The sequence below is a fragment of the Nesoenas mayeri genome (genome assembly GCF_963082525.1).
Source record: "Nesoenas mayeri genome assembly, chromosome: 5".
In the NCBI taxonomy this organism is placed as follows: domain Eukaryota; kingdom Metazoa; phylum Chordata; class Aves; order Columbiformes; family Columbidae; genus Nesoenas; species Nesoenas mayeri.
This window is the reverse complement of record NC_137548.1, coordinates 2,353,314-2,378,001: the sequence shown is the minus strand read 5'-3', so window position 1 is coordinate 2,378,001 and position 24,688 is coordinate 2,353,314. Positions and strand designations below refer to the sequence as shown.

Here is a 24,688-nt window from a genome sequence, read left to right as displayed (position 1 = left end):
GAACACTTTTATATCTCTGGTGGGAGGCTCCAGGCAACCTAACAGAGCCTCAAATACAGCAGGATGCTGTAGGAGTATGCTTTATATTCCCATTTTGGTCAGATCTTAAAAGAAGTTTCTTTTTAGATGAGAGGTACATTTCTTCTCCAGGTGTTCCTTCCTTCTTCATGGGAGACATGCGCTCAATGTCAAATTCAGATTTTCTTGAAAGGAGAATAAACAATAATCTTGGCAAATAAACTTACGTAAGGATTTGGTTCATAATTTGCACCTAGCTGCATGCCTGAAATGAAAAATAGATCATATTTCCTGCCAAAATAGCTGAGACCTGTCAGATGGCAGCTTTTCATCTAAAGAGAGTAGACGCAGCTTCACCCATGAGCTCGCTCCCAGTTGAGGAGGAGTGGTTATAAATTATGCAGTTGCGAATGGACTATATAAAACAGGCTGATATTTTTTATCCATCTTTATATCCTTGCAGTCTTTTGATCCAGGAATGTTCTTTCAGAGTTGCTTTGTGAGCATTCTGTGAAATAAAGCTGCACTTCGAGAGATGGAGCTGAGTGCTCGAATGCAACATCACGGCATTTTTCATCTGGAGAGAAGGCAGCAGCCCCATGAGACTGGAACCGTATGAGGCGCAGCATATTTATTTATTGTGCTTTATATCGGGATGTGATATGTCACAACAAAATGCTCAGGGCCAAAGGAAAAATCACGTACAACAGTGGTTCCCTGGATTTGTATAAAAACAGCCATGGAGACCATCATAAGCTTGTTGGCCAAGACAGAGTCAATTGGAAGGGATCTGCATCTGGCAGTGCTGGCACAGGAGTAGATGAACTGAAGAACTAAGAGTTTACCAGGCACTAAAATAAGAGTTTACTATCCACTAAAGTAAGAGTTTACCAGGCAATAAACGCTCAGGCAACTAAGAGCTGTCCTGGGAAACTGGGCACCCAGGTAGGCCAGTCACTGTCAGTGTAAGAGCATAAGGGCTCAGGGTCCCATGCACCCGTCCGGCTAGAAAAGAGTCCTACAAAGCGGTGGTTGAAGCCAGGGCAGAGTTATAAAAGATATTATACAACCAAGCAACCAACTGCAAAACTACAGCAGGCTGCTAACAGCCCGACCCGGGGCTGGTGAACCTTGGGAGAGAGATCAATGAGAGAGAAGAAATAAAGAATGGGAGAGCAGTGTCCTGTGGCATCCAACAGAATAAAGGTGTCACTGGGTGACAACAAGGCTCAGTCACAGGGGTACCAGCGAGACCAGTTCACAGCCGATGATGTTTGATGGATGTTTTATGGCAGGTAAAACTGGAGCTGGAGAGACTCTGGACTATGAGAGATGCAGTGGAACCTTCACAAGGGTAGAAAGGGGGCAGAAGTATCGGGAACTACATTGCCTGTAAGGTGACAAAATCATACCCTGGTAATTCTGCTGGGTATCTCAGCAGCAAGAGTATTTGGTGTCCTTAGCATTACCTTTTTTCTTGTGAAATTCACGGGAAAACTGCGCCTTAGCTGTGGTGTCAGCAGGTCACAAAGTGGTGCCGCTCCCGGGTGGGTGATGCCGCAGCCATCGCTCCTTTCAGAGGCCGATCCGAGGGGCACCTCAGCCCCGCGGTTCTCCTCACGGAGCCCCGAGGGGCGCGGCGGGGCCGACCCGGAGCCTCCGCCCTCCCCGGGGCCGGGCGGGGGCGGTGCGGAGCCGTTTGGCGCCAACCGCCCGTCATGGAGCCGGAGCGGCTGCGGCGCCGCCTGAGCTCCGCGTTCCGGCTGCGCGGGCTCCAGCTCAGGGCGTGAGTACCGGCGGTGGCGGCGGGACACGCTGCCGGGGCGGGACACGCTGCCCGGGACGGGACACGCTGCCGGGGCGGGACACGCTGCCGGGGCGGGACACGCTGCCCGGGACGGGACACGCTGCCCGGGCGGGACACGCTGCCCGGGACGGGTCCCCACTCATATCCCCAGCCCATCTCCTGCTTTCGGGGTCTCTCCGTGTGGGGGTTGTTCGGGGACAGGTCCGCACCCCCCGCGTCGCCTCCTCGGGGATGCGGTGGTTTCTTTCCCTCCTCTTCCTCGTCCATACACTCAGGCGCTTGGAGTCTCCAAACCCCTGTTGGTTTGCCTGTCCTGCTGCTGTGGGCCTCTGACATCCATCTCCACACATGCAGCACCTGCCGTGGGTTTAGGTAGCACCAAAACCTGTCCCGATCTCCCTCTGGCCCCCTCCTGATGCTGGATGTTTTGCCTTTTTTTCTTTTTTTCAAATTTTACAACTCTGGGACCTCTTTCCCAAGTTGCACTTTCCCGTTCTGTGTTCGGCATCTCTTAGTAGGGGAAAAAGTGGTGTTTCCAAAGGTAGATAATAATGTGTGTTGGTTAGAAATTGCAAGGGCAAAGAAAAGTGATTTTGCTTGCTGTGGAAGGTGTCATGATTTATAAGAGTGCCTGGGGCTCTGTTGCTCTTATTTTTCCTTTCCAGATCATGCGTTAATATTAGTTCCATTTTGTCCCTGGCATGGATGGGATGTGATTATTTTGGATGTGATTATTTTGGACAACATCCTGGCAATTTCATTAGCGAGGAGGCAAGTTCGGAGCTCTTGACTCCCACGGTTAAATGAACCGAGACATTCTGAAGGTCAGGCTGGTAACCAAAATGCCAGTTTGGATTGGCTGACAGATGACATTAAGAAGAAAATAGTCATCTTTAACTGCGAGACTGTAGTCTAAAGATGAGGAAAGAAGCAGATTTCTAATTCTTGTGTTATTTAGAATTTAAATAATTCCAGTCTCAGAGATACTGATGAACTGGAGCGGGTGGTGCGGGGGCTGTAAAGGTGGATGTGGCTGGAGCTGGTGGTGAGGGAAGCAGAGGAGCCGGGTGTGCTCAGCCTGCAGAAAAGAGAGTGAAGATGGTCCAGCTGCCTAATGAGGACTTACCGAGAAGGAGCCAGAGCACAGAAGGAATGCCCCTTGTCCAGTTCTACTCCCCTTTGTTCAAGAGACATAAAAAAGGGTCTAGAGGAGGAACACCGAGATAATCCAGCTCTGGGTCCTCAGCACAGGACACACATGGACCTGCTGGAGAGGGGCCAGAGAAGCCACAGGAATGATGCGAGGCTGGAACAGCTCTGCTGGGGGACAGGCTGAGAGAGCTGAGGTGTTCAGCTGGAGAAGAGAAGCTCCGGGGAGACGTTATTGCGGCCTCTCCATACTTAAAACATACTTAAAACATACTCCATACTTAAAACATCTCCATACTTAAAACAGATGGGGACAGACTTTTGAGCAGGGCCTGTTATGATAGGACAAGGGGTGATGGGTTTAAACTAAAGGAGGGAGATTCAGGCTGGACGTGAGGAAGAAATTGTTGTCCCTGAGGGTGGTGAGAGCCTGGCCCAGGTTGGCCAGAGAGGTGGTGGCTGAACCATCCCTGGAGACATCCCAGGCCAGGCTGGACGGGGCTCTGAGCAACCTGAGCTGGTGAAGATGTCCCTGCTCATGGCAGGAGTAGCACTGGATGAGCTTTGAAGGTCCCTTCCAACCCAAACCGCCCTATGATTCTATGATTAGAGTATTGGAGAACTTGATGTGGAAAAAACGTGAAGGATTTGGGTTTATTTAGCCTCAAGAAGGGAAGACTCAGGAGGATCTAATCCCAGCCTTCCTAAAAGGTGGTTATAACAAAGACAGAGGTACTTTGCTCTCAAGGGTGCACAGTGAGGTGGCAAGAGGCAATGCGCACAAGCTTAAAATAAAATCCGTAAGAACAATTAAAATTTGGAGTAGATTGACTAGAGAAGTGGTGGTATCTCCCTTACTGGAAATACTTGAGACTGGGCTCAATGAGGCTCTGCACAGTGTGATCTAAGGCCTTGCTTTCAGCAGAAAGTTGGATCAGATGGTCTCCAGAGGTCCCTTCCAACCTGGACTTTTCTACCATCCTATAGAAAAATTGTTCACGAGGAGAGTAGTTAAGCACCAGATGTTGAGAATTTGACTGAACAGTGCTGTGAAAAATGTGACCAGCCAGAGCTCTTGGAGCAGAAAACTGGACCAGGAGGCTTCATGGGTCCCTTCTGACATGAGTCTGTCTATGATTGCATGAAGATGATGTTCTCTGTATCTGCTTCTTATCCTCAATGTTTTCAATCCTGATTTTTTTTTCTTTGACTTAAACTAGTGCATTACTAATAATTTCTACTTTTTTAATCACAAGCTGTTTAGTGATTATGGGCACATCTGCCAGAATTGGCATAGTTTGTATAAACTGTATTGAACATTAATTGCTTTTTGAGCTGACGTTCTTCATTGGAACCAGGGATGCTCTGAAGTATCTTACCGAAGCTTTTCAGTCCATCAGTGAAGCAGAACTTGATGACACAATTGAAAATGTCATCGATGCCGTTGAAAAACAGCCTTGTAAGTAATCAATTTATTTTTCCTAAGCTTGCTAAGTTTATCTTGTGCTTATAATGTTATTTAGACAGAGTTACTAGCAGCGTATACACTAAGCTGTCATTCTAGTCTACTGGGTTGATCAAGATAAATGTACTTGTTGACATTTTGTTTTGTTAAATACTGAAGTTTGTACAAAAAGTTGGCAGCCTGGTACCTCCTGATTGTTCTGAGGGTAGTGAAATTTTTCAATGCCGGTTACTAAAAGCACCTAGCTGAGTTTGTATGAGCATCTTTGCATCTGAAACTATCCTTCAAAAGATGAAAATAAATAAGATAAATAATGATAAATTAATTCACTTGTTATTTAGTAGTCCAGGTCCAGAAAAGGGTTCAAATCCGTGTATAAATGTGATCTAAAATAAGCGCTAGGCCTTAGATGAGTTCAGGAAACCTTTCCAGCCTATCCTGTTTATATTGAATTAAATCAAGGGTGGGCACGTGGTCGCTTTGTCGCTTTACTAGAGCACAGACTATGGAAGTTTGGGCTTTGTGTTCTTATCCTGGCTGCGGGATAACAGGTCACAGCTTATCAGCCAGGCAGGAAAAGCAGAACTGGTCCTGATGTACCGTAAAGCCTGATGATTCAAATCAGTGCATCCACATTTTTGAACAAATCTGAATCAGTGCAGAAGCTCTAGGGCCATTGTAGCACGTGCAGTCCGTGCACTCGCCCACACTGGTCTTTGTCCAGGGTGGAATTTTGTGCTATAAATCCCACATTGTCCTGTTAACATCCGTGAGTTGTTTGAGGTTTGGAATAGAGATGCAATTCAGACCCTCTGGTCTCTCCTGTGGGTCCTGCTCGCACCCTTAGTGCCCCTTTTGCTCTGACTTAAGGAATTGTCATTTTAAGTCCCATTTCCTGAACAGGGAACTCGAGGGCAGGATTTAACGTGCTGGTTTCTGTTCCAGGAGCTCAGCAGTTTGGCTTGGAAACGCTGACCAAGCCCTTTGTGAATCTGCGTTCATTGGTCTTCCCTTTACATTCAGCAAAACATTAGCATTTAGAAATATTTTTTAATTTAAATGATCAGTTTATATCCATGAAGACAACAATGTGCCTATCTCCAAAATTATGTTGAACTGTTTGAATACTTATTTATGACAGCAATCTGTGTGATAATATTCTGGAACAAAATTAACCTCCAAAATGTGAAAACTGAGATCTAACACATTTGTAGTATATTTGGCAGCTTTGCATAAACTAAAATTGTCTTGTTCTCCATGTTTAGGGAATTAATGGTGGGCACAGTATGTGTGTGGGTTATTTTTTTGCTGGAGATTTATCCTCTTGGTAAGAATATTAAGAAAACATTGTGTGTCATTAGCTCACTGAAAATATGCTTATTTGTGTAATATATTCCTCTGAGAAGACTGAACCATTTCTCATAAAATATTTGAGACCCCCTCGCTTTCTTACTTCCCACTTTCCATCGGCTGCAGTTTTAATACTTTGAAATTTTCTTTTCAGTGTCATCTGACATGATTGAACAATCTACAGTGGAAGCAGCGGTCCAGGAGTGTAGCCAGGCGGCAGATGAAACCATGTGCGGTGACATTATTGCTTTATTTGAGGTTTATGGGAGTTGGTGTTCGTTCCCTTAATTCTTCCTGGGAAATAAATGTCAGGCATTTTCTGCAGCGCTACACATTATTCGTCAATGATTTGGATGAGGGAATAGAGTGACTGTCAGCAAGTTTGCTGGTGACACCAAGCTGGGAGGAGTGGTGACACTGGAAGCTGTGCTGCCATCAGAGACCTGGACAGGATGGAGAGCTGGGCGGGGAGAAATGTAATGAAATAGAACAAGGGCAAGTGTAGAGTCTTGAATCTGGGCAGGAACAACCCCAGGTTCCAGTATAAGTTGGGGAATGACCTATTAGAGAGCAGCGTAGGGGAAAGGGACCTGGGGGTCCTGGGGACAGCAGGGTGACCATGAGCCAGCACTGGGCCCTTGTGGCCAGGAAGCCAATGGTACCTGGGGTGGGTTAGAAGGGGGTGGTCAGTAGGTCAGAGAGGTTCTCCTGCCCCTCTGCTCTGCCCTGGGGAGACCACACCTGGAATCTTGTGTCCAGTTGTGGCCCCTCAGTTCCAGCAGGACAGGGAACTGCTGCAGAGAGTCCAGCGCAGCCACCAAGATGCTGCAGGGAGTGGAGCATCTCCCGTGTGAGGAAAGGCTGAGGGAGCTGGGGCTCTGGAGCTGGACAAGAGGACACTGAGGGGGGACTCATTCCTGGGGATCAATATGGAAAGGGTGAGTGTCAGGAGGATGGAGCCAGGCTCTGCTGGTGACAACCAATGGTAGGACAAGGGGCGATGGGTACAAACTGGAACACAAAAGGCTCCACTTAAAATTGAGAAGAAACTTGTTCCTGGTGAGGGTGTCAGAGCCTGGCCCAGGCTGCCCAGGGGGGTTGTGGAGTCTCCTTCTGTGCAGACATTCCAGCCCGCCTGGACACCTTCCTGTGTAACCTCATCTGGGTGTTCCTGCTCCATGGGGGGATTGCACTGGATGAGCTTTCCAGGGCCCTTCCAACCCCTCACATTCTGGGATTCTGTGCTTTTGTCGGGCTGCTGCTGTCTCTGAAGGCTGGTAATGTTCTTTCTTAGGAAAATTGTTCTCATGGATAGGCCTCCAGGGGATCCTAAATATAATGCTGACATTCTGGAATTAAAATGCTATGGTTATGTGTTACGTGTGATACAGGTTGAATATTAACCAGTAAAATAAACCAGTGCAGGGAGAACTTGTTAATTCTGTTCATTTCTTTATTTCATTTTCTCTAGTTCAAAATTATCTAAGGTTTTATAAAATACTTATTTTCTGAAAGCATGTGGAAAAGTTTTTCTCCATGGTGCTTGTTTCTGCTTTTTTGTGTAGCGGAACTGCGATTGATTTTTCACTCTCAGATAACAAAATGAAGAGCAATTACTTGAGTTTCTGAGAACTTTACTTGTGATTGTGATGAATGCATTTCCTTTAGTGTTTACCTTGTGTATTGACATCGTATTGCAAAGAGAGAAAATAAATGGTTTGCTGGGCATGTCAATTAGATACTGGGATCCCACGGTTTCTCACTGCGAAGGAAAGTTGTTTTATACTTTTCTCCTTCTCATTGGAACCTTTATGATGCAGATGGCTTGAGTGTGACTTTTCTTTGTGTTGCTTTATATACTTCATGTATTTTTCACTCCAGAAGTGAAATCGGTGTGCGCAGATTCTCAGCACAGAGTCTTCTTGAATTATGCTCCAGAAAGCTTGAAAGTTTGGTCTGAAATGCTCTGAAGCCCAAGACATCAGTGTCTAATCAGCAATGACAGTTGTCCTGTGCTCCTGAGCCCTAGTGAAGGTTCATGGGGTAATTTTATCTACTGTGATGGATTTGATCCACTTGCACTAAGAGGGGAGTGAGAGGCATCAGATGAGAGAGCCAAACCAGGAAATTAAATTAAATTAAACCTATTCACATTAACCATGCCGAGGCTGTTCTGTTGTCAGAAAAGACAGCAGAGGATGGTAAGGGGAGATGTATCCCTCTCTCATGTCTGAACAACCTTCTGAAGAGTGTCCTTTGTTGAATTATTAATAGAAGATGTGGTAGTATCCAATAGGTAGAGTGTTGTGGGAGAAATGGTGATAACTCAGGGTGATAGTGAACAAAAGGAACATAATGATATTCAACATGTTTTCTTGCTATTTGTTTCATCCGCTTCAGATAACGTCGTACATATATTCTTATTTCAGAGAAAATGTTTTCAACATTATCGGAGCCTTCGATATTCCACGTTACGTTTATAATTCAGAAAGAAAGAAGTTTCTACCGTAAGTCTTACATGTTTTAACTTTCAACCACTTCTTGGTTCAAGAAAAAAATCCTCTATTTCTATATAGTTGAAAGGCTGTTTTCTGGTCTTTCCTTCTTGGATCTGCTCATCTCGAGCTTGAGTGAGAAAGTGAGGCAATCATATTCCTTAGTCTCTAAAGAGCCCGTCAGGCTCTGTGATAAATGCCGGCTCATAAATCAATGATCCATGGGGTGACTCTTAGTCTGGTAGGATGCAGCAGAAATGGGGACCTGTATCTGCAGCTCCCCAAAGCTCTGGAGGGTTTCTAAGAGCTGCCAAAGCTAAAAAAGAAAAATTAGGAGCAACTGATGATCCTCCCAGGTTGGAGAAGGGAAGAAGTAGTTGAAGGAATTGGTTGTAAATGCTTTGCTAGCTAAAGCTTTAGCAGCAAGCAGCCCAGGCTGCTGAGCCAAAAGGAGCCCGTGCTTTTAGAAAGCTTGAACCCCATGAAGATGATCTGCTAACCAAGAAGAAGAAAATCCTCCACTTAAAACACATAACTGCTCTTCTAAAAACTGGTTTCAGCAGAATCCCGTTTGGGTGGAAGGATAAATCTAAAGGATGTAAATCTAAATGGATGTAGCCTTCAAAATGCAGAGAGACAGGAGGAATCTTCTTCATTGAGTAAATAAATTATGCAGTAGTGGTTTAGCTTTTGCAGCCTCCTACAACTTTTAGATCAATACGTCGTTTTTTGTGTCTGGAATGTACCTTTTTAAATCCTGATTGTGTTCAACTTCTTGCAGGCTGTCCATGACCAACTTGCCTGTGCCCAATTTATTTGGAACTGCCAGAGATAAAGCGGAGCTGTTCCGTGAACGCTACTCCATCTTGCAACAGGTCAGAAGAAGTTCTGCTTTGTTTGATAAAATACACAAACAAAATGCTGGGTTTTATGTTCTTGGGTGTGCAACTGTGCTGTGTGTTGAGGTGCTTTTGTGAGGTACGGTTGAAGTACAATCTGAATAAAAATGGGATGTGTACTAAGGTTTAGCAGCTTCTCTGTCACCACACAGCATGATGGGTTTGTGTGTTTCTGCATTTTAGCATCATGTTGTAAAGGGGATTATGTATTTTTACGTGTGTCTTGCTCTTTTCCGTCCTATAGTCTGGCTCCACACTACGTTTGATTACTGTGTCATTGTATGTCATGCTTGTTGACATAATGCAAACCCAAAGCCCCGGGAAGCTCTTATTCAAGCTCTCCTTGAAGCTTTGAAATTCGCTTTTGCTTTAGTTCATTTAATAATTTTCCAGTTTTCAAAACGGTGAGAGCCAGCCACCCCTTGTCATCTCTTGGTGACACATGTGCCTTGTCTTCTGTTGGAAGCAGCTTCAGCACAGGATTTCCCAACAGGACATGCTCTGTGTTGCCAGCAGCTGTGGGTCGTGGCTCCGGACCAGGCTGTGCTCACAGCTACAGGGACTCAGCCCCTCGGCTCTCGCCGTCCGATTGTCCCTCAGAACAGGCTCACAACCCTCTTCTTCCCGTCCTTCCCCTTGCTTGATTAGTTGGGTCCAGCCCCATTTCACCTCCAGCCTCTGTTGTGCATCGCGGTGGGAGCAGCGGTGGGACGGGGAGCCGGACGACTTGGTAGTTGTTTTTCAGGTGTCTGCACTACCTGCAGCGGCAGATCCACGGTGATACAGGGAATTAGCTAATTAACACTTAAAGACTTAGAGAGCTAACCCTTAACATCACAATTGCCTTGCTTAGCTTTGTGTAACTTATTGTGTGAGAAACAGGAGTTCGCTGATGACTTCACAGGCCTTGCAAAGATAAAAAAACCTTGAGTGCATCCTTGGGTGAACCAGATAACAGAAACTTGGGCACAGGACGGGAGATACGCCACTTCTAACCAACCCAGCAGTTTGAGTCCCAGCCAATTCAGCACACCAGGCCAGATGTACAAGTGTACAGCAAAGAAGACCCCGGTTCACGATCACTGTGCAGCGGCAACCAGGAGGGGCCGGACGTGGAGATGATGGAAATGATTTCCTAGATCTCTTTATAATTAGAACCGCCTTCTCGGGGACAGGTTATGAATATGTACAGGCGTTCCTAGAACTTTCATGAATATATAACACTTTACAGCATTTTACCAAGCTCACAGCTACTGGAAATTCACGTCTTAGGTGGAAGTATTCCCCTGTGTGTCCAGTGCTGTAAATACATATCTTCTTTACAATCTCATAGGTTTTAAGGTCATTTCCACACCTCAATGGCACAGATCCCACTCGGTGCTGCAGGTTCTGTGCAGCCCTGAGGTGTGAGCGAAGCTTTTTGTCTGTGCCAATGTGATCCACTCGTCCTTTGGGCCGTGCGGTAGTTACACACACAGATAAGCAGCAACAACTCTCTGTCTACCAGGGGCTTTGCTGCCCCTAGGAGCACGTGTGCTGCAATTTGGGAACATCTACCCTGCAAGAGCAGTTAATCATTAACGGAAGAAGCTTTAGTTCGTACAGTGACCAGGATTAGTGAAATCTGCTGGAACTGGCGCACTCACACAAAACAGTTTCTGTGAACAGCAGCTGGAGTTGTCACAGAATCACAGCGGTTGGGGTTGAAGGGACCTCTGTAGATCCCCCAGTGCAACCCCCCTGCTCACGCAGGGTCACAGATCAGATCACACAGGTGGGTCCAGGGGGTTTGAATGTCTCAGAGCAGGAGACTCCACACCCGCTCTGGGCAGCCTGGGCCAGGCTCTGGCACCTCCCAGCAAACAAGTTTCTGCTCATGTTCACATGGACCCTCCTGTGTTTCAGTCTGTGCCCGTTGCCCCTCTGCCCGTTGGGCACCACTGAACAGAGTCTGGTCCATCCTCTGACACCCACCCTGAGATATTGATCCCATTGATCAGATCCCTCTCAGCTTCTCTTCCCCAGCTGCACAGCTCTCTGTCTTTCCTCATAAGAAGGCAAAATAAGTGCAAATTTCTCCAATGCATTTTCTTCACGCTCTCAGTGGTTTATGTGTTCATGTAGCTTACTCCTGTTATTAAAAAAAAATAAGCTTACTTTTAATAGGCCCTGCCCTGAAGAGGAGCCTTCTCTTTTCCTCATAGTCAGCATTTAACACAGTTCACCTTTCCTTGCTCACTCACCGCTTCCTTCCAGGTTGTCAGAAATAACTTATCTTAGAAGCATTACGGATACTTTACTTTTTGGGCTTCGTTTTGTTGTCCAGTATTATTGAATCTCTATTTCTGAGAAGCAAATTCTTGTCAAAAGAACCGATTAAGCTTAACAAATTAAACATTGCTGGATATTATAGACTAAGAGAACTTTAAAAAGTGCTTTCATAGTGGTAGTCATGAACTGGCTTTTTGACAGTGCTCATTTATTTTTAAACTGAATTACTTCAATTTTGGTCTCTGCAGAGGACTCACAGACATGAGTTGTTCACTCCTCCCGCAGTCGTTGCTCACCCTAATGACAGTACGAGCAAATTCCAGGTAAAAACATCTGCTTTTACTTTGCTTGCAAAGGGAACTGTGCTTGTGTCACTCTTTAACGCAGCAGGAGTTCTCCAGTGCCATCTTAACCTTACATCCCATAGGGTTAGTCAATGGAAATGAGTTATTTTTGATCCTTTTTAGCTCGTGTGTCAAAAATGCAGTTATTTGGCTCAGATCAGCAGGATGACCAAGTCACTCAAAAGCTGGTACAAAGTGCAAGAGAAACGTGTCTGCGACATCAGCTGTTCAGCTTATTACACTTTGCCTCCCTCTGCATGGGGATATTTTCCCTGCTTCTTTCTTTCATAAGAAATCACTAAATTCACAAACCCACAACTGAATAAGGTCATAACTTTAGTGTCTTCTGTTCCCATCTCAGCTTTCTCATATTAAATACTCTCCTTATATTCCCAATAGCAGCTGTGTGGGCGCAGGCTGGTCCTGCTGAGGCTCCAATTACTGCAATTGACATTCTTAGGCAAGAGCAGAAATTGCCGCTTGTTCTTTTCAGTTTTAATCCACTTGTAAGCAAAATAATCACAAGAAATATTTACTTGCTAAGCAGTTCTTGATGCTAGCGGCCATTATTGGAAATCTTTTCCTAAATTGTGCTGTTCAGAAATGTGTCCCTGATGTTCATCATGAGCCTGAATTCTCTCCATAGTTCATTTGTGTATTTATGTAAACACAGGTGCTGTTGGTGCTTTGTCTTGGTTGCTGGAGAAGAGATATATGGAGAGTTTGATTTAATTTTTATTTGATTTTTTGCCTTTGGTTACAGCTTAAAACAATAGAAACTCTATTGGGCAATACAGCTAAAGTGGGAGAAGTGATTGTGCTTGGGATGATAACCCAGCTCAAGGAGGTAAGTTGCTTTTTATTGTGGGTATCTGGGTCACTATTCATTCTGTGTTGTAATACATTAGAAAATGAGAAGGCTTAAATATCTCACTGCTTTCTCCTGCCACGTGAGCCAGAGGGAGAACCCACATCAATGTCAGTGGTGCAAGATCCGTTCCTTAAGAAGAGACTTTTCCATGAGCAGTTGATGCTGGTGTGTGAGGGAAAATGCCTTTGTCTTCTCACTATGGAATTTTGTGGCGCTTTATGTCAGCAACCAGAACCGCTGATGTTTTTTAGGCATTTCCCTTCTCGAAATGCTGGTGCTTCTCTTTGGACTCGCCATGGATTTGGGCTGTGATTGCAGGGGAGGCTGCACCAGGAATCCAAACTGCAGCAGCTCCAAGAGAAGGCGCTGAGATACACCTACTATAAACTACAGAGTTTTCGATTCTGCTAGTGTGTTCTAACCTTACAATGTTAATAACGGCTAAATAATTTCTAAGTGCGGACTGATAGAAGCATTTACGTGTTTGGGTGTATTTCGCTTTATTAATCAATCCTGTTTTTTAGGGGAAGTTTTTCCTAGAAGACCCTACAGGAGTCGTCCAGCTAGACCTTAGTAAAGCAATATCCTTTTTCCGTGATGAAGCAATTTCCTATGGACCTGGAGAATTTGAAATTGAATAAGAAGCCCATTCAAAAATATGTATTGAGAACTGCAGCTCTTTTTCCTTCTTTTCAAATGGGTTGCTGCAGCTCAGTGCCCTTTCACCTTTAGGCCAAGGTCAGCGTTCCTGCTTGGAGAAGCAGATGTATCCCTGTTTGGGGGCTGTTTGCCTGGCTCTTAAGGCAGCCTCTGAATTTTCAGTAGTGTCAAAATGTATCATACCAGCTGCAAAGCAAACATGGGCTAAAGAACTAGTTTAAGAGCCCTAATCTAAGAAATATATATTTCTTAACCTTTCCGCACCAGTTCCACAGTGGTTTATACACTGAATCGTGCTTTGTTCTGGCAGAAGGTAAAGCAGACTATTTTTCTTACCTTATAATAAGTTATTCTGTTAATGGCTGTTGCTGCAGTTACATGTTGATGAGGTTTGAGTGTGAGCTGAGTTTGCGACTGAGATTTTTGGCCATAAACCTCCTGTGTTACGCCCTGGGGTCTGTAGGCAGATAACAGCGCACAGCAAAACTTGGGATTTTTAGTGGTGTCGGTGGGACGTGAGTATCTGTGGCAGCTTTGAGGACTGGCCTTAGTCAGCCTGGCTCCAACGCACACGAGGAGACGTGACTAGATTAGGAAGGCAGACTAGAACAGCCCAACAGGATGATTTCACAGGCTGAAAATGCTGCTTTCTGTTGGCAAAGCTTTGGTCCTTCAGAGGCTTTGGTGAGTCTTCTCATTAAGACGATGGAAGGGCTTGTTTTAGCACAACATGGACGTGTTTTAGCGAAGTGACGGGCGTTTCAGTTTGTAGGTTATTACTCTATGCAAAATACACTAATCCCAGTATATTTTCTTATAATGTATTCTAGGTCTAAAATTTGTAAGATAAACTAATAGAAGTCAAGATCAAGAATCACAAGTATCACAGGGCTGTAGAATCACTTTGGTCAGAAAAGCCCTTTAAGACCATCAACCCCAACCATTAACAATGTTAATATCCAGCTGCTTGAAGGACAATGCCTGATCTCAACAGAAAATGGGGCTTTTTGTCTGGAAAGCTTTTAATAACGTTCCACACAAAATTTAGGTTCGATGCTGGCACGTCCCCTTCGTATGAAATTTTAGAGCCTCTATTGTGCAGAATATTTAAACTGCTTTTAACTTCATGATGCCAAGGAGCACGTATATTCATTAATGTGAGCTTCAGTGCAGGTGAAACTACGACACTTGTCCACATTCAAGTTGGAATCAAAGAAATAAGTACAAGAAAGGAGATGAACAGGGGCTTTATGGTGACAGGATCCAGGGATTAAGCTGGGGGGTTGATTTTTAGCGCTGCTCTTCTGTTATTCTGAAAAAAAATCTATGAAACTGAGTCCACGGGGCACGGAAGAGACTCAGTTTTATCACTAAAAGTGATTCATTTCAGCTGCAGCGTCTCCAGAAAAGGTGCAGTTTGATGGACACTTCTAGGGCAGGGTGGCAAAAATCATTCCTGTTCCCCTACATTCTTATTGGGTTGAGAAGGTTCTTTATGTGGCTGTGCAGCAAATCTATTCAAAGAAGTGACTAAGGTAAGAAAACAACAGTTGTTTTGTCGCTCAGCCTGTTTTTCAGCCATAGATCTCTGGTTTGGTTCGGTGCTGTCCCAAGGAGGGATGGATGGACCGGCTGCCAACCACCTGGCTAACGTCTAGGATGTGATGTTGGTAGAAATAACAAAAGGTTATTCTGTTGTTTAAAAATCCCTCAGGTTGGTACGAAGATGAAGTTTTTCATGTGAACGCTTTTGGATTTCCGCCTACTGAGCCTTCTGCCACCACGAGGTATCAAACTGGCTTTCCACAGCCTTGCTCTGAGCTTTGTTGTGCGTTTCTAAGTAAGCATGTTATTATTTTATCATTTCGGTGACATTAAAGCATGCTGTTCTTCCCCCTCTCCAAATGCTTCAAAGTAAAGACAGTTTTAAGGAAGCAATTCTGGGCCTTGCTGGTCTACTTGGACCAGGACTAAAGCTTGTAGCATCAGCAGGAAAACCCTTCCAAAGGCCCTTGAGTTCTGCATGTTGATAACAATTGAGATCTAAACCCTTCTCAGTTGCAAAACCAGATAACTTCTACATGGGAATAGGAAGTTCCTTGTTGCTCTAAGCACGGATTTGGGAAAGAACCCAGGATAAATGTTACCCTGAGACGAGCTGTTAAATTATGGAAAGGCAGCACCCCTTCTTTATATCTGAGTGACTGCTGTTTATTTGTTTCTCCATGAAGTTCCAGATGATTATTGATACCATCTGAGCCACTTATCATAATAAAAATAATAATTAAAATGGCTCTAAGTGAGTCATAATCAAAACTACTAACGATTCGGGAAGAAAACAGAACTAACGTGAGTATTTTACTGATGTAGAGCCTTCTATGGGAATGTGAACTTCTTTGGAGGGCCTTCTTCAGCTTCGGTGAAGGCTTCTGCAAAACTGAAGCAGCTGGAGGATGAAAATGAAGATGCCATGTTTGTGTTTCTTTCTGACGTCTGGCTGGACCAAGCAGAAGTACTGGAAAAGCTGCACACGATGTTTTCGGGTAGGTCAGAGCCGCTTTGACTCCAAGCCTTGGGCTTTGAGGGTTTTTTCCCATTTTTCTTAGTGCTTTGCAGCGCTGACGGGTGGAACAAGGCAGCGTGGTGGCTGCGTGGCCTCCGCGGACACCGTGGTGAGATAATTTCCCACAGAAAACTCATCACCTTTGTTGGAGAATGAGTTTTACGTTGGTTTAGCTCTGTGAACTCCTCGTGGTGGACTGTGAACTGGCTGAAGAAGCCAAAGAGTCGTGGTCAATGGGGCAGAGTCCAGTTGGGGCCTGGATCCAGTGCAGTGCCTCAGGGGCAGTGCTGGGGCCGGTGTTATTCAATATATTCATCAATGACTTGGACGAGGGAATAGAGTGACTGTCAGCAAGTTTGCTGATGACACCGAGCTGGGAGGAGTGGTGACACTGGAAGCTGTGCTGCCATCAGAGACCTGGACAGGATGGAGAGCTGGGCGGGGAGAAATGTAATGAAATAGAACAAGGGCAAGTGTAGAGTCTTGAATCTGGGCAGGAACAACCCCAGGTTCCAGTGTAAGTTGGGGAATGAGCTGTTAGAGAGCAGCGTAGGGGAAAGGGACCTGGGGGTCCTGGGGACAGCAGGGTGACCATGAGCCAGCACTGGGCCCTTGTGGCCAGGAAGCCAATGGTACCTGGGGTGGGTTAGAAGGGGGTGGTCAGTAGGTCAGAGAGGTTCTCCTGCCCCTCTGCTCTGCCCTGGGGAGACCACACCTGGAATCTTGTGTCCAGTTGTGGCCCCTCAGTTCCAGCAGGACAGGGAACTGCTGCAGAGAGTCCAGCGCAGCCACCAAGATGCTGCAGGGAGTGGAGCATCTCCCGTGTGAGGAAAGGCTGAGGGAGCTGGGGCTCTGGAGCTGGACAAGAGGACACTGAGGGGGGACTCATTCCTGGGGATCAATATGGAAAGGGGGAGTGTCAGGAGGATGGAGCCAGGCTCTGCTGGTGACAACCAACGGTAGGACAAGGGGCAATGGGTTCAAACTGGAACACAGGAGGTTCCACTTAAATACGAGAAGAAATGTCTTCTCAGTGAGGGTGTCAGAGCCTGGCCCAGGCTGCCCAGGGGGTTGTGGAGTCTCCTTCTGTGCAGACATTCCAACCCGCCTGGACACCTTCCTGTGTAACCTCATCTGGGTGTTCCTGCTCCATGGGGGGATTGCACTGGATGAGCTTTGAGGTCCCTTTCAATCCCTGACATTCTGGTGCGGTCACCCTGTCCAGGGACACTGGCCGCTGAACAGCTGACAGGAATACAGTGGGTTTTGTGCCTCATTTCAAAACTATTCCTTTAAATGAAAAAAGCAACAGTTTTCAAGAGTCCTGTTATGACTGGATTGTGCATTTTTGATGAGTTTCCATTTTGAGAGAGCTAGAATAAACCCACCCGCTGCATTTTTGGTAGCATCCCGCCGATCCCAAGCCCAAAGTGAATTCTCACTCTAATCTTAGTGACAGCTATTTGCATTTCATGGTTGCTATCGTATTTCTTTTGGATCTTCCTCTAGCAGTTTAAAAAATTGGATTGTATTATATTTTTGCAAGCTGACGCTTCCTTTTCATAAATCACTTAGTACTAATATTGTTTTGGACAGCAGCCATTCTGTGTGCCGTGACAAGAATGTTTCCCTTGCTTGTCAAAACTCTTCCTAGGCTTAGTTTATAAAACCTTCTCACTTCATCGGAGATCAGCCGTCCCTCGAATGCTTTCTTGTTCTACCAGTGAAAGAATGCCAGTTATTCTTAAAATATGAACTGTTGTTCCATGCATTATTACGTGAATAATGTTGACAACATTTGGAAAGCAAGTATCTGCAATATATGTGAATTGTTGGTTTCTATTGCAGAGCAGTTTTGGAACAGCTCGTCCTGTCTGTCTCAGGTAGAATGGAAGTGAGAGAGCGGTGGCTGCTTTAAGAATTAAATGTAAAAGTTAAGAGTGGGAAACTGCTACTCACTTAAAGAAAATGGGTCACAAATTAGCACCCAGAAGTTACAAAACCGGTTCGTTATCTCGATCCAAGTTGGCGAGATCCTTGAAGCAAACCGAGCTCGACCTGAGATTGCCTGTGCTGATTAATAAAGGCATTTTGGTCAGTGAGGTTAATAAACCGAGCTCAGCTGGCAAAGGTCGACTATTTTGAGACTGTTTTTTAATAGGCAAGTGATAAGCTTCATAATTATAGACTAAAAATAATAGCGGAATAGCAAGGAAAAATAAAACCACGTTGATGAGCCATTTCTCTGGTATAAACAATTCAGTCCTGTTTACCAAGTGGATTGAAACATAGCGAAGTGAATCCAAGTCTGGTGCTGCATGGTAGGAAAATGGAGAGTGGCCTCAAAAGCCTGAGCAGATGTTTTTATTTGCCTCTTAGGGATGGGAATCGGTTTTGGTTTTCCACTCTTTGCTATAGAGCACGTGCTTCTGGGTGATTAATGATATTGTGAGGACTCATCAGATCCTTAAAATGCCCAGGAAATTCCAGTTACTGTTGCTTTATAATGGCCAAAAAGTGAATTAAATGAAAGAGTTTAATAGTAATCCATTACTACCTACTCCCGATTTTTATCTCTAAGGAAAGAGCGCATTTTTAAGTGGTATTATTTATTCTAATTGTATTTTGTGTAATTACGTGACTGGGCCAGTATTTAGTTGGATACACAGAAAAAATGTTGTTGGAACTGGATGTGGAAATAAGTGACATTTGTACATCACCACCATCCTTTTTAAGCTAAAAAAAGCCTGTATTAAGCAAATAGTTCAGGTGTATTAATAGCAGCAGAGCTTGAAGTGCTGTTTCAGTTTTTGCCCTTCATTTTATGGACAGGAATGGGTGAATGGATGTTACACTCAATGATATATACTCACTGATACTCTTATTTTCCCAGGTTATTCCTCTGCACCTCCAACCTGCTTTTTCTTTTGTGGAAATTTTTCATCTGCACCGTATGGCAAAAATCAAATTCAGTCACTGAAAGGTAAGGAGGTGTTTGTATCGTTGGACATGAGCCCTAAATTAAAATGATGGCAAAACAAATCAAGAAAAAACCCCCTTATTTTCTAAGTGACACATTTTAATGTATTGAAATATAGAGGTGATTCATATAACGTGTTTATTGTCTAACCAGGTGTTGTATCATCATTTTTATTCTGACTCTAGGTTCTTTGAAGGCTCTTGCAGATGTTATCTGTGAACATCCCAGCATTCACAAAAGGTACCCAGGGAAACGTGTTTATTTTGTGAAACCTTCGCTTTAATTACTTTAACAAACTAACAGCTACTACGTTTCCTCATTATTGTGAGCCAGCTATGATCAGATAGCAAGCAAGGCCTGTGAGTTTGTTTTGGGAGCAGCGTAAGCTTTTGATTTTATCTAAAATACATCATGGAAGCTGCTGTTGAGTGAGCAAAGGTGAAACTGCCTCTCCCCGGAACATTTTCCGCATGGATTAAACACGATGCCCCAAAAGTGCTGTTTAGGGGAGCCCTTTCTTCCTGGGAATTCCTGTTAAATCAGGAGGGTTCTACCCAAGCATCGCTGCTCTATAAACTCATGTCGAAGTCTTGACGCTGCTATTAGCACCTACGGGCTACCCAGCCAATGTTTCCATACTCCTGGGATCCTTTTGTATAAAAGTGACGCGTTGAACTTTTTACAGCAGTCGGTTTGTGTTTGTTCCTGGCCCTGAAGACCCTGGTCCTGGTTCTGTTTTACCCAGGTCAGTTTGCTTCACTTTCTCAAATTTGGGAACTCTGAGTTAAGATGCTCAGTTGATACATCTATTGCTATTTATTTTAGGCCTCCCCTGGCTGACAATATTACTGAGGAATTCAGACAGCTGGTGCCATTTTCAGTTTTCACCACAAATCCTTGCAGGTAACAGTACAACTTCAAGACGTTCAAAAATGTAAAAGTTTGGTAAAATTCATCTTGAATGTTTCAAATGATTAGATTTCCTCACTCACATGAATTGTAACTTGTTTTAAATACATCAAGATGTAAATAAATTAGTGACGAAAGGAAGTATTGCTAAAAGTTTGATAGGGAGTATAAGAATCCTGCTCAAAAGCATCATGTTTTTTCTGAATCTGGAGACAATTATGGGACGATGGGAAAGTATTATTTTAATTGAAATGCGCTTTTTCATTTTGCCATATTAGAGCTCACCTTTTTAATGCAGCTCCCTCTCTTTTAGTTTCATCTCAATTAATTTAACCTCATTAACATTTCCCAATTAGGATTCAATATTGCACCCAAGAAATAATCATCTTTCGGGAAGACTTGGTAAACAAAATGTGCAGAAACTGCGTCCGCTTCCCGAGCAGCAACATGGACATTCCCAACCACGTGAGTTGTGCTCAGCGCTTCTTGCTGGGATCTGGTTCTTCATCAGCACGTCTGTTTTTAGGATGCTCTGCTCTGCATTCTCACAACATGTTGCTACAGTAACCAAGAGGGGTTGTAAGAAGGATCTATATATTTAGGATTATTACCTTCATGTACATCTTGAGAGTCAAATAACTGAAGCTGTGATGCTGATGGATGACACTGAGTCATTCTCACTGTCCCACCACAGGTGCCCTTTAACGCAGAACTTCATAACGCCAGCGACGAACGTTGTACCAAGAAACATTGACTCCTAAAGGCAAAGCTTAATATAAATTACTTTTTTAAAAAAATATTTAATCAATTGACCAGTGACATCTGCAGTAAAGCAGCGTGTCGCTTTTCACAGTATCACAGTATGTTTGGGATTGGAAGGGACCTCAAAAGATCATCCAGTGCAATCCCCCTGCTGGAGCAGGAACGCCCAGGTGAGGTCGCACAGGAACATGTCCAGGTGGGTCTTGAATGTCTCCAGGGAAGGAGACTCCACAACCCCCCTGGGCAGCCTGTTCCAGGCTCTGCCACCCTCACTGAGAAGAAGTTTGTTCTCAAATTTAAGAGCCCCAGCTCCCTCAGCCTTTCTTCATAAGGGAGATGCTCCACTCCCTTAATCATCTTGGTTGCCCTACGCTGGACTCTATGCAGCAGTTCCCTGTCCTGCTGGAACTGAGGGGCCACAACTGGACACAATATTCCAGGTGTGGTCTCCCCAGGGCAGAGCAGAGGGGCGGGAGAACCTCTCTGACCCACTGACCACCCCCTTCTAACCCACCCCAGGTACCATTGGCTTCCTGGCCACAAGGGCCCAGTGCTGGCTCATGGTCATCCTGCTGTCCCCAGGACCCCCAGGTCCCTTTCCCCTACGCTGCTCTCTAATAGGTCATTCCTCAACTTACACTGGAACCTGGGCTTGTTCCTGCCCAGGTGCAGGACTCTACACTTGCCCTTGTTAAATTTCATCAGGTTATTCCCACCCAGCTCTCCAGCCTGTCCAGGTCTCTGATGGCAGCACAGCCTCTGGTGTGTCAGCCACTCCTCCCAGCTTGGTGTCATCAGCAAACTTGCTGGTAGTACACTCTATTCCCTCGTCTAAATCGTTAATGAATATATTGAATATATATTTTCCAAAAGATCTGCTGCTCCTGCCTTCTCACTTCCAGTTTTAATCCTGCTTTTGATACATCGCCGCAGCTCCCTGAGTGATGATTCTGGTTAACGAATGCGCAGCAGGACTTGATGGGAGTTACTGATGTAACTGAACCAGAGCGATCCAGGCAGTACTGGCTCATTGCAGCGATGGATGGAGTCTGTGTCTGTTTATTTTATAGGGATTTTAAAAGTTTGTTTGACTCAGAAGCTTCTTTTAGCTCTGTATTCCTTTGCTCCGTCACGACAGCGCTCAGTTTCTTTGTGAACATAGAGAGGCCGTTGCGGCCACTGGTGCAGTTTGTTTTTGGGGTGGTTTGCACACATGTATGTGTGTACAGCAAACTCTCACTCCCCTGTGCTCACGCAGGGCTTGGAAAGGAAGGAATCATGAAGAAAATGTCGAATTGTGCATTACAATGCTTCCTGCACGTAAGAGTATTGGGTTGCTTTTGCACACTTTGCTTTTTATCCACCTGTCACTAGTTTTTTACTTCAGCCATCAGTGTAAAACAACAAATGAGAGAGGGGAATTTCTTTACTAGCATTACATTGAATTAATAGTGGCTTCAGGCCTCATACAGTGTTGTTGGAATAACCGGGCTGATGCTCAATACGTCGTTTTCTTTCAACACCAGACCCTTTCACTAAGTCGCCGTAGTGATTTTGGCTCTATGGGGAAAATGGAGCCTAATGGCAGCTCCATGATGGACTGGAGATAATAAAAGCTTTTGTGCGGCTTAAGAAGAGAGTTTAGGAACTTAAATACCCTGCGGGGAATTTACCAGATGAAAAAGCAATTGAAAGGAGGTGTCTGGTGTCTGGAGGAGGGCAACTCATAGAACAGCCAAGGGCATCAAACTCATTTGGGAATCAAGTGATTTCCCCAGTTCAGGGAAAAGACCGTATTTAAGTGTGAATCTCGTGGTTATCTGGTGTTTTGAGGAAAGCCCCGAGGGGAAAAAACCCACAAAATAAAAGTTACACTAGTGTTGGTACTTGCTGGGTTGGAGAAGAGCTCAGCACATTCTATCTGCTGGAGAATCTGATTGATGAAATAGTTTTGTCATCTTCAAATATTGCCTGGTATGCTTTAGAAAGGAATTTGTGTCTTAAAAAGACCCCACAACACAACAAGCAAACCAGCGTGTAGGGGAGTTGCTGCTTTAGTCTAGAAATTGTTAATAATCAGAGGGAGACACGCAGAAGGTTGAAAGCTTCTTTATTAACATTTGCGTCGGCAGGAATGAGTTTGCCTTGAGAAAATGGTTCCAACGCACTATTCACGTTTCTCTTGCAGTTTGTAAAGACGATCCTATCGCAAGCGCACCTGACGCCGCTGCCGCTGTACGTCAGCCCCGTGTACTGGGCCTACGACTATTCCCTGCGGGTCTACCCCGTGCCAGACGTGCTGGTCATCGCAGACAAATACGACCCCTTCACCGTCACCAACACCGACTGCCTGTGCATAAACCCTGTAAGATTTCCTCACACTTTCTCAAAATAAGAAGGGGGTGCAGTCAGATCCAAGTGCGTCTCTTACTATTTCTAGGGTATTTTTACTTACACAAGTGCGGTATATACGTTTTTCTTTACAGGGTTCATTTCCAAGGAGTGGATTTTCATTCAAGGTATTTTACCCGTCCAACAAGACAGTTGAAGACAGGTAAATATTTCAGTTTTCCATGTAATAGGAAGTATCTTTATTTGCTGCCTTTCTAAATATCAGGAGGAACATGAAAAATTGAGTGAATATTGTAGCAGTTTAACGTAACTTTTGCATCATACTAAAGCCGTGTAAGAAATGCAAATGTCTAGAACTACAATAATAAATCTAGAAATTAGTCAAGAGCAATGATGACGAGCATGATCCAAAAGTAAAAGGAAAGATGGACTATACTACATGGTTTTCAATAATTGAGACCCGGTTGGGAAAGAGGTTTGTTTCTGCAGATGATGCTTGTTACAGAGATTAATTACACTTAGTAATAATTCATTTTGTGATCATTATCAAGCCCAAAAGCCGCTTTCCTGCTTTGATTTAATGTATTTTAAATCGGTGCTTATTCATCTCACCTGTGGTTGTCCAATGACTGGAAAAAACTGATAACAGATTGACCCATGTAACCTTTACTTGAGTATAGAAAATATACCAGGAGATGCTTTAGCTCTTTAAATAGCTTCAAACATTATCAGGTCTTTCATAAATCAAGAAATAGAATGATGTGTTGTCTTTTAAAGAACGAAATGTTTTTGTTTGGTATTTTCAGCAAGCTTCAGGGGCTCTGAATTTCTGCGAGACTGCAAAACTGGAGTGAGCCTTTGTAAAGCCAACCAACGCGCTTGTTTTCCATGGATCGATTTTATGATGTATTACGGACTGGTTATAATAAATGTCAAAGCCAAAAATGGTGTATTTTGTATACAGACTTTTACGGGAAAGGTACTGTTGCTGGTTTAGATAATGAATGTAGAGTCACAGTGAAGATTAATTGGCAAAGCATAATAAAAGAGCACAACCAGAGGAACCAGATGTGTATATCAAACAGGAAATATCATTTTAAAAAGAGGTTAAAGACAGGGAGAAGTTTGTCTTTCACCGTGCTGATAGCTAGTAATCTATGGGAAATACTGGAAATGTGCGCTGGGCTTTTCGTTTTGGGCAGGAAAGGTTTAGAGGAGATTTGTGAGGTGTTACTGCGGGCAGTGTAACTTTGTGGATAGTGTTACACAATGAAATTAAGGAAGAATTTGCTCTAGTCACTTGTGGGCACGGAGACCAGACCGTTGGTACCCAAAGTGCCCAGATCTAGTGTAGGATGGGGGATTCTCATTTTGGTTGTGTGTTTTGTTTTTGACAGCCCTACCTGTTGTGCCAGCACTGACACGACTGTGGCGCGGGGGTCAAGACAACAGTGGGTACGGGCTCAGGAGGAGCCATTGTGGGTCACACTGGTACAAAAGGATCTAAACCCAAAGCGCAGGAGTGTGCCAACACTTGAGAACGTGCTCCTGCCCTCAGCTATGAGGGGAAGGCCGTGCCAGCTCCCAGATGTGGCCGGGGGGACAGCGGGAGCCTTGCAGAGGGGAGATGGTGGAGAACCGCTCCCCTGGAAGACAGAGGAGAGGGCTCAGAGACAGCGGGAAAGGCTCAGTGAGGGCAGAATGGCGGGGACGCCAGCGGAGAGGACTGGGGACCTGAGGACACCACTGTGAGACTAACTGCCATATTGGTGTCTCCATAGCAATGACCAGGG

General features: G+C 44.7%; 1 protein-coding gene across 1 annotated transcript; it reads left to right on the top strand.

The window, feature by feature from the left end:
- Positions 1 to 1,736: 1,736 nt before the first annotated feature.
- On the top strand, positions 1,737 to 24,682 carry POLE2 (DNA polymerase epsilon 2, accessory subunit; the record flags this gene model as incomplete). The annotated part of the gene is made up of 20 exons (XM_080344576.1): positions 1,737 to 1,804; positions 4,333 to 4,433; positions 5,944 to 6,019; positions 8,219 to 8,296; positions 9,066 to 9,159; positions 11,703 to 11,777; positions 12,562 to 12,645; positions 13,194 to 13,253; positions 13,597 to 13,642; positions 15,044 to 15,116; positions 15,700 to 15,872; positions 18,786 to 18,875; positions 19,058 to 19,112; positions 19,558 to 19,617; positions 19,698 to 19,775; positions 20,138 to 20,246; positions 22,732 to 22,908; positions 23,030 to 23,097; positions 24,293 to 24,350; positions 24,677 to 24,682. The coding sequence occupies 20 exons, from the start codon at positions 1,737 to 1,739 to the stop codon at positions 24,680 to 24,682; spliced, it is 1,629 nt and encodes a 542-aa protein (XP_080200702.1).
- Between the last annotated feature and the right edge of the window lie 6 nt (positions 24,683 to 24,688).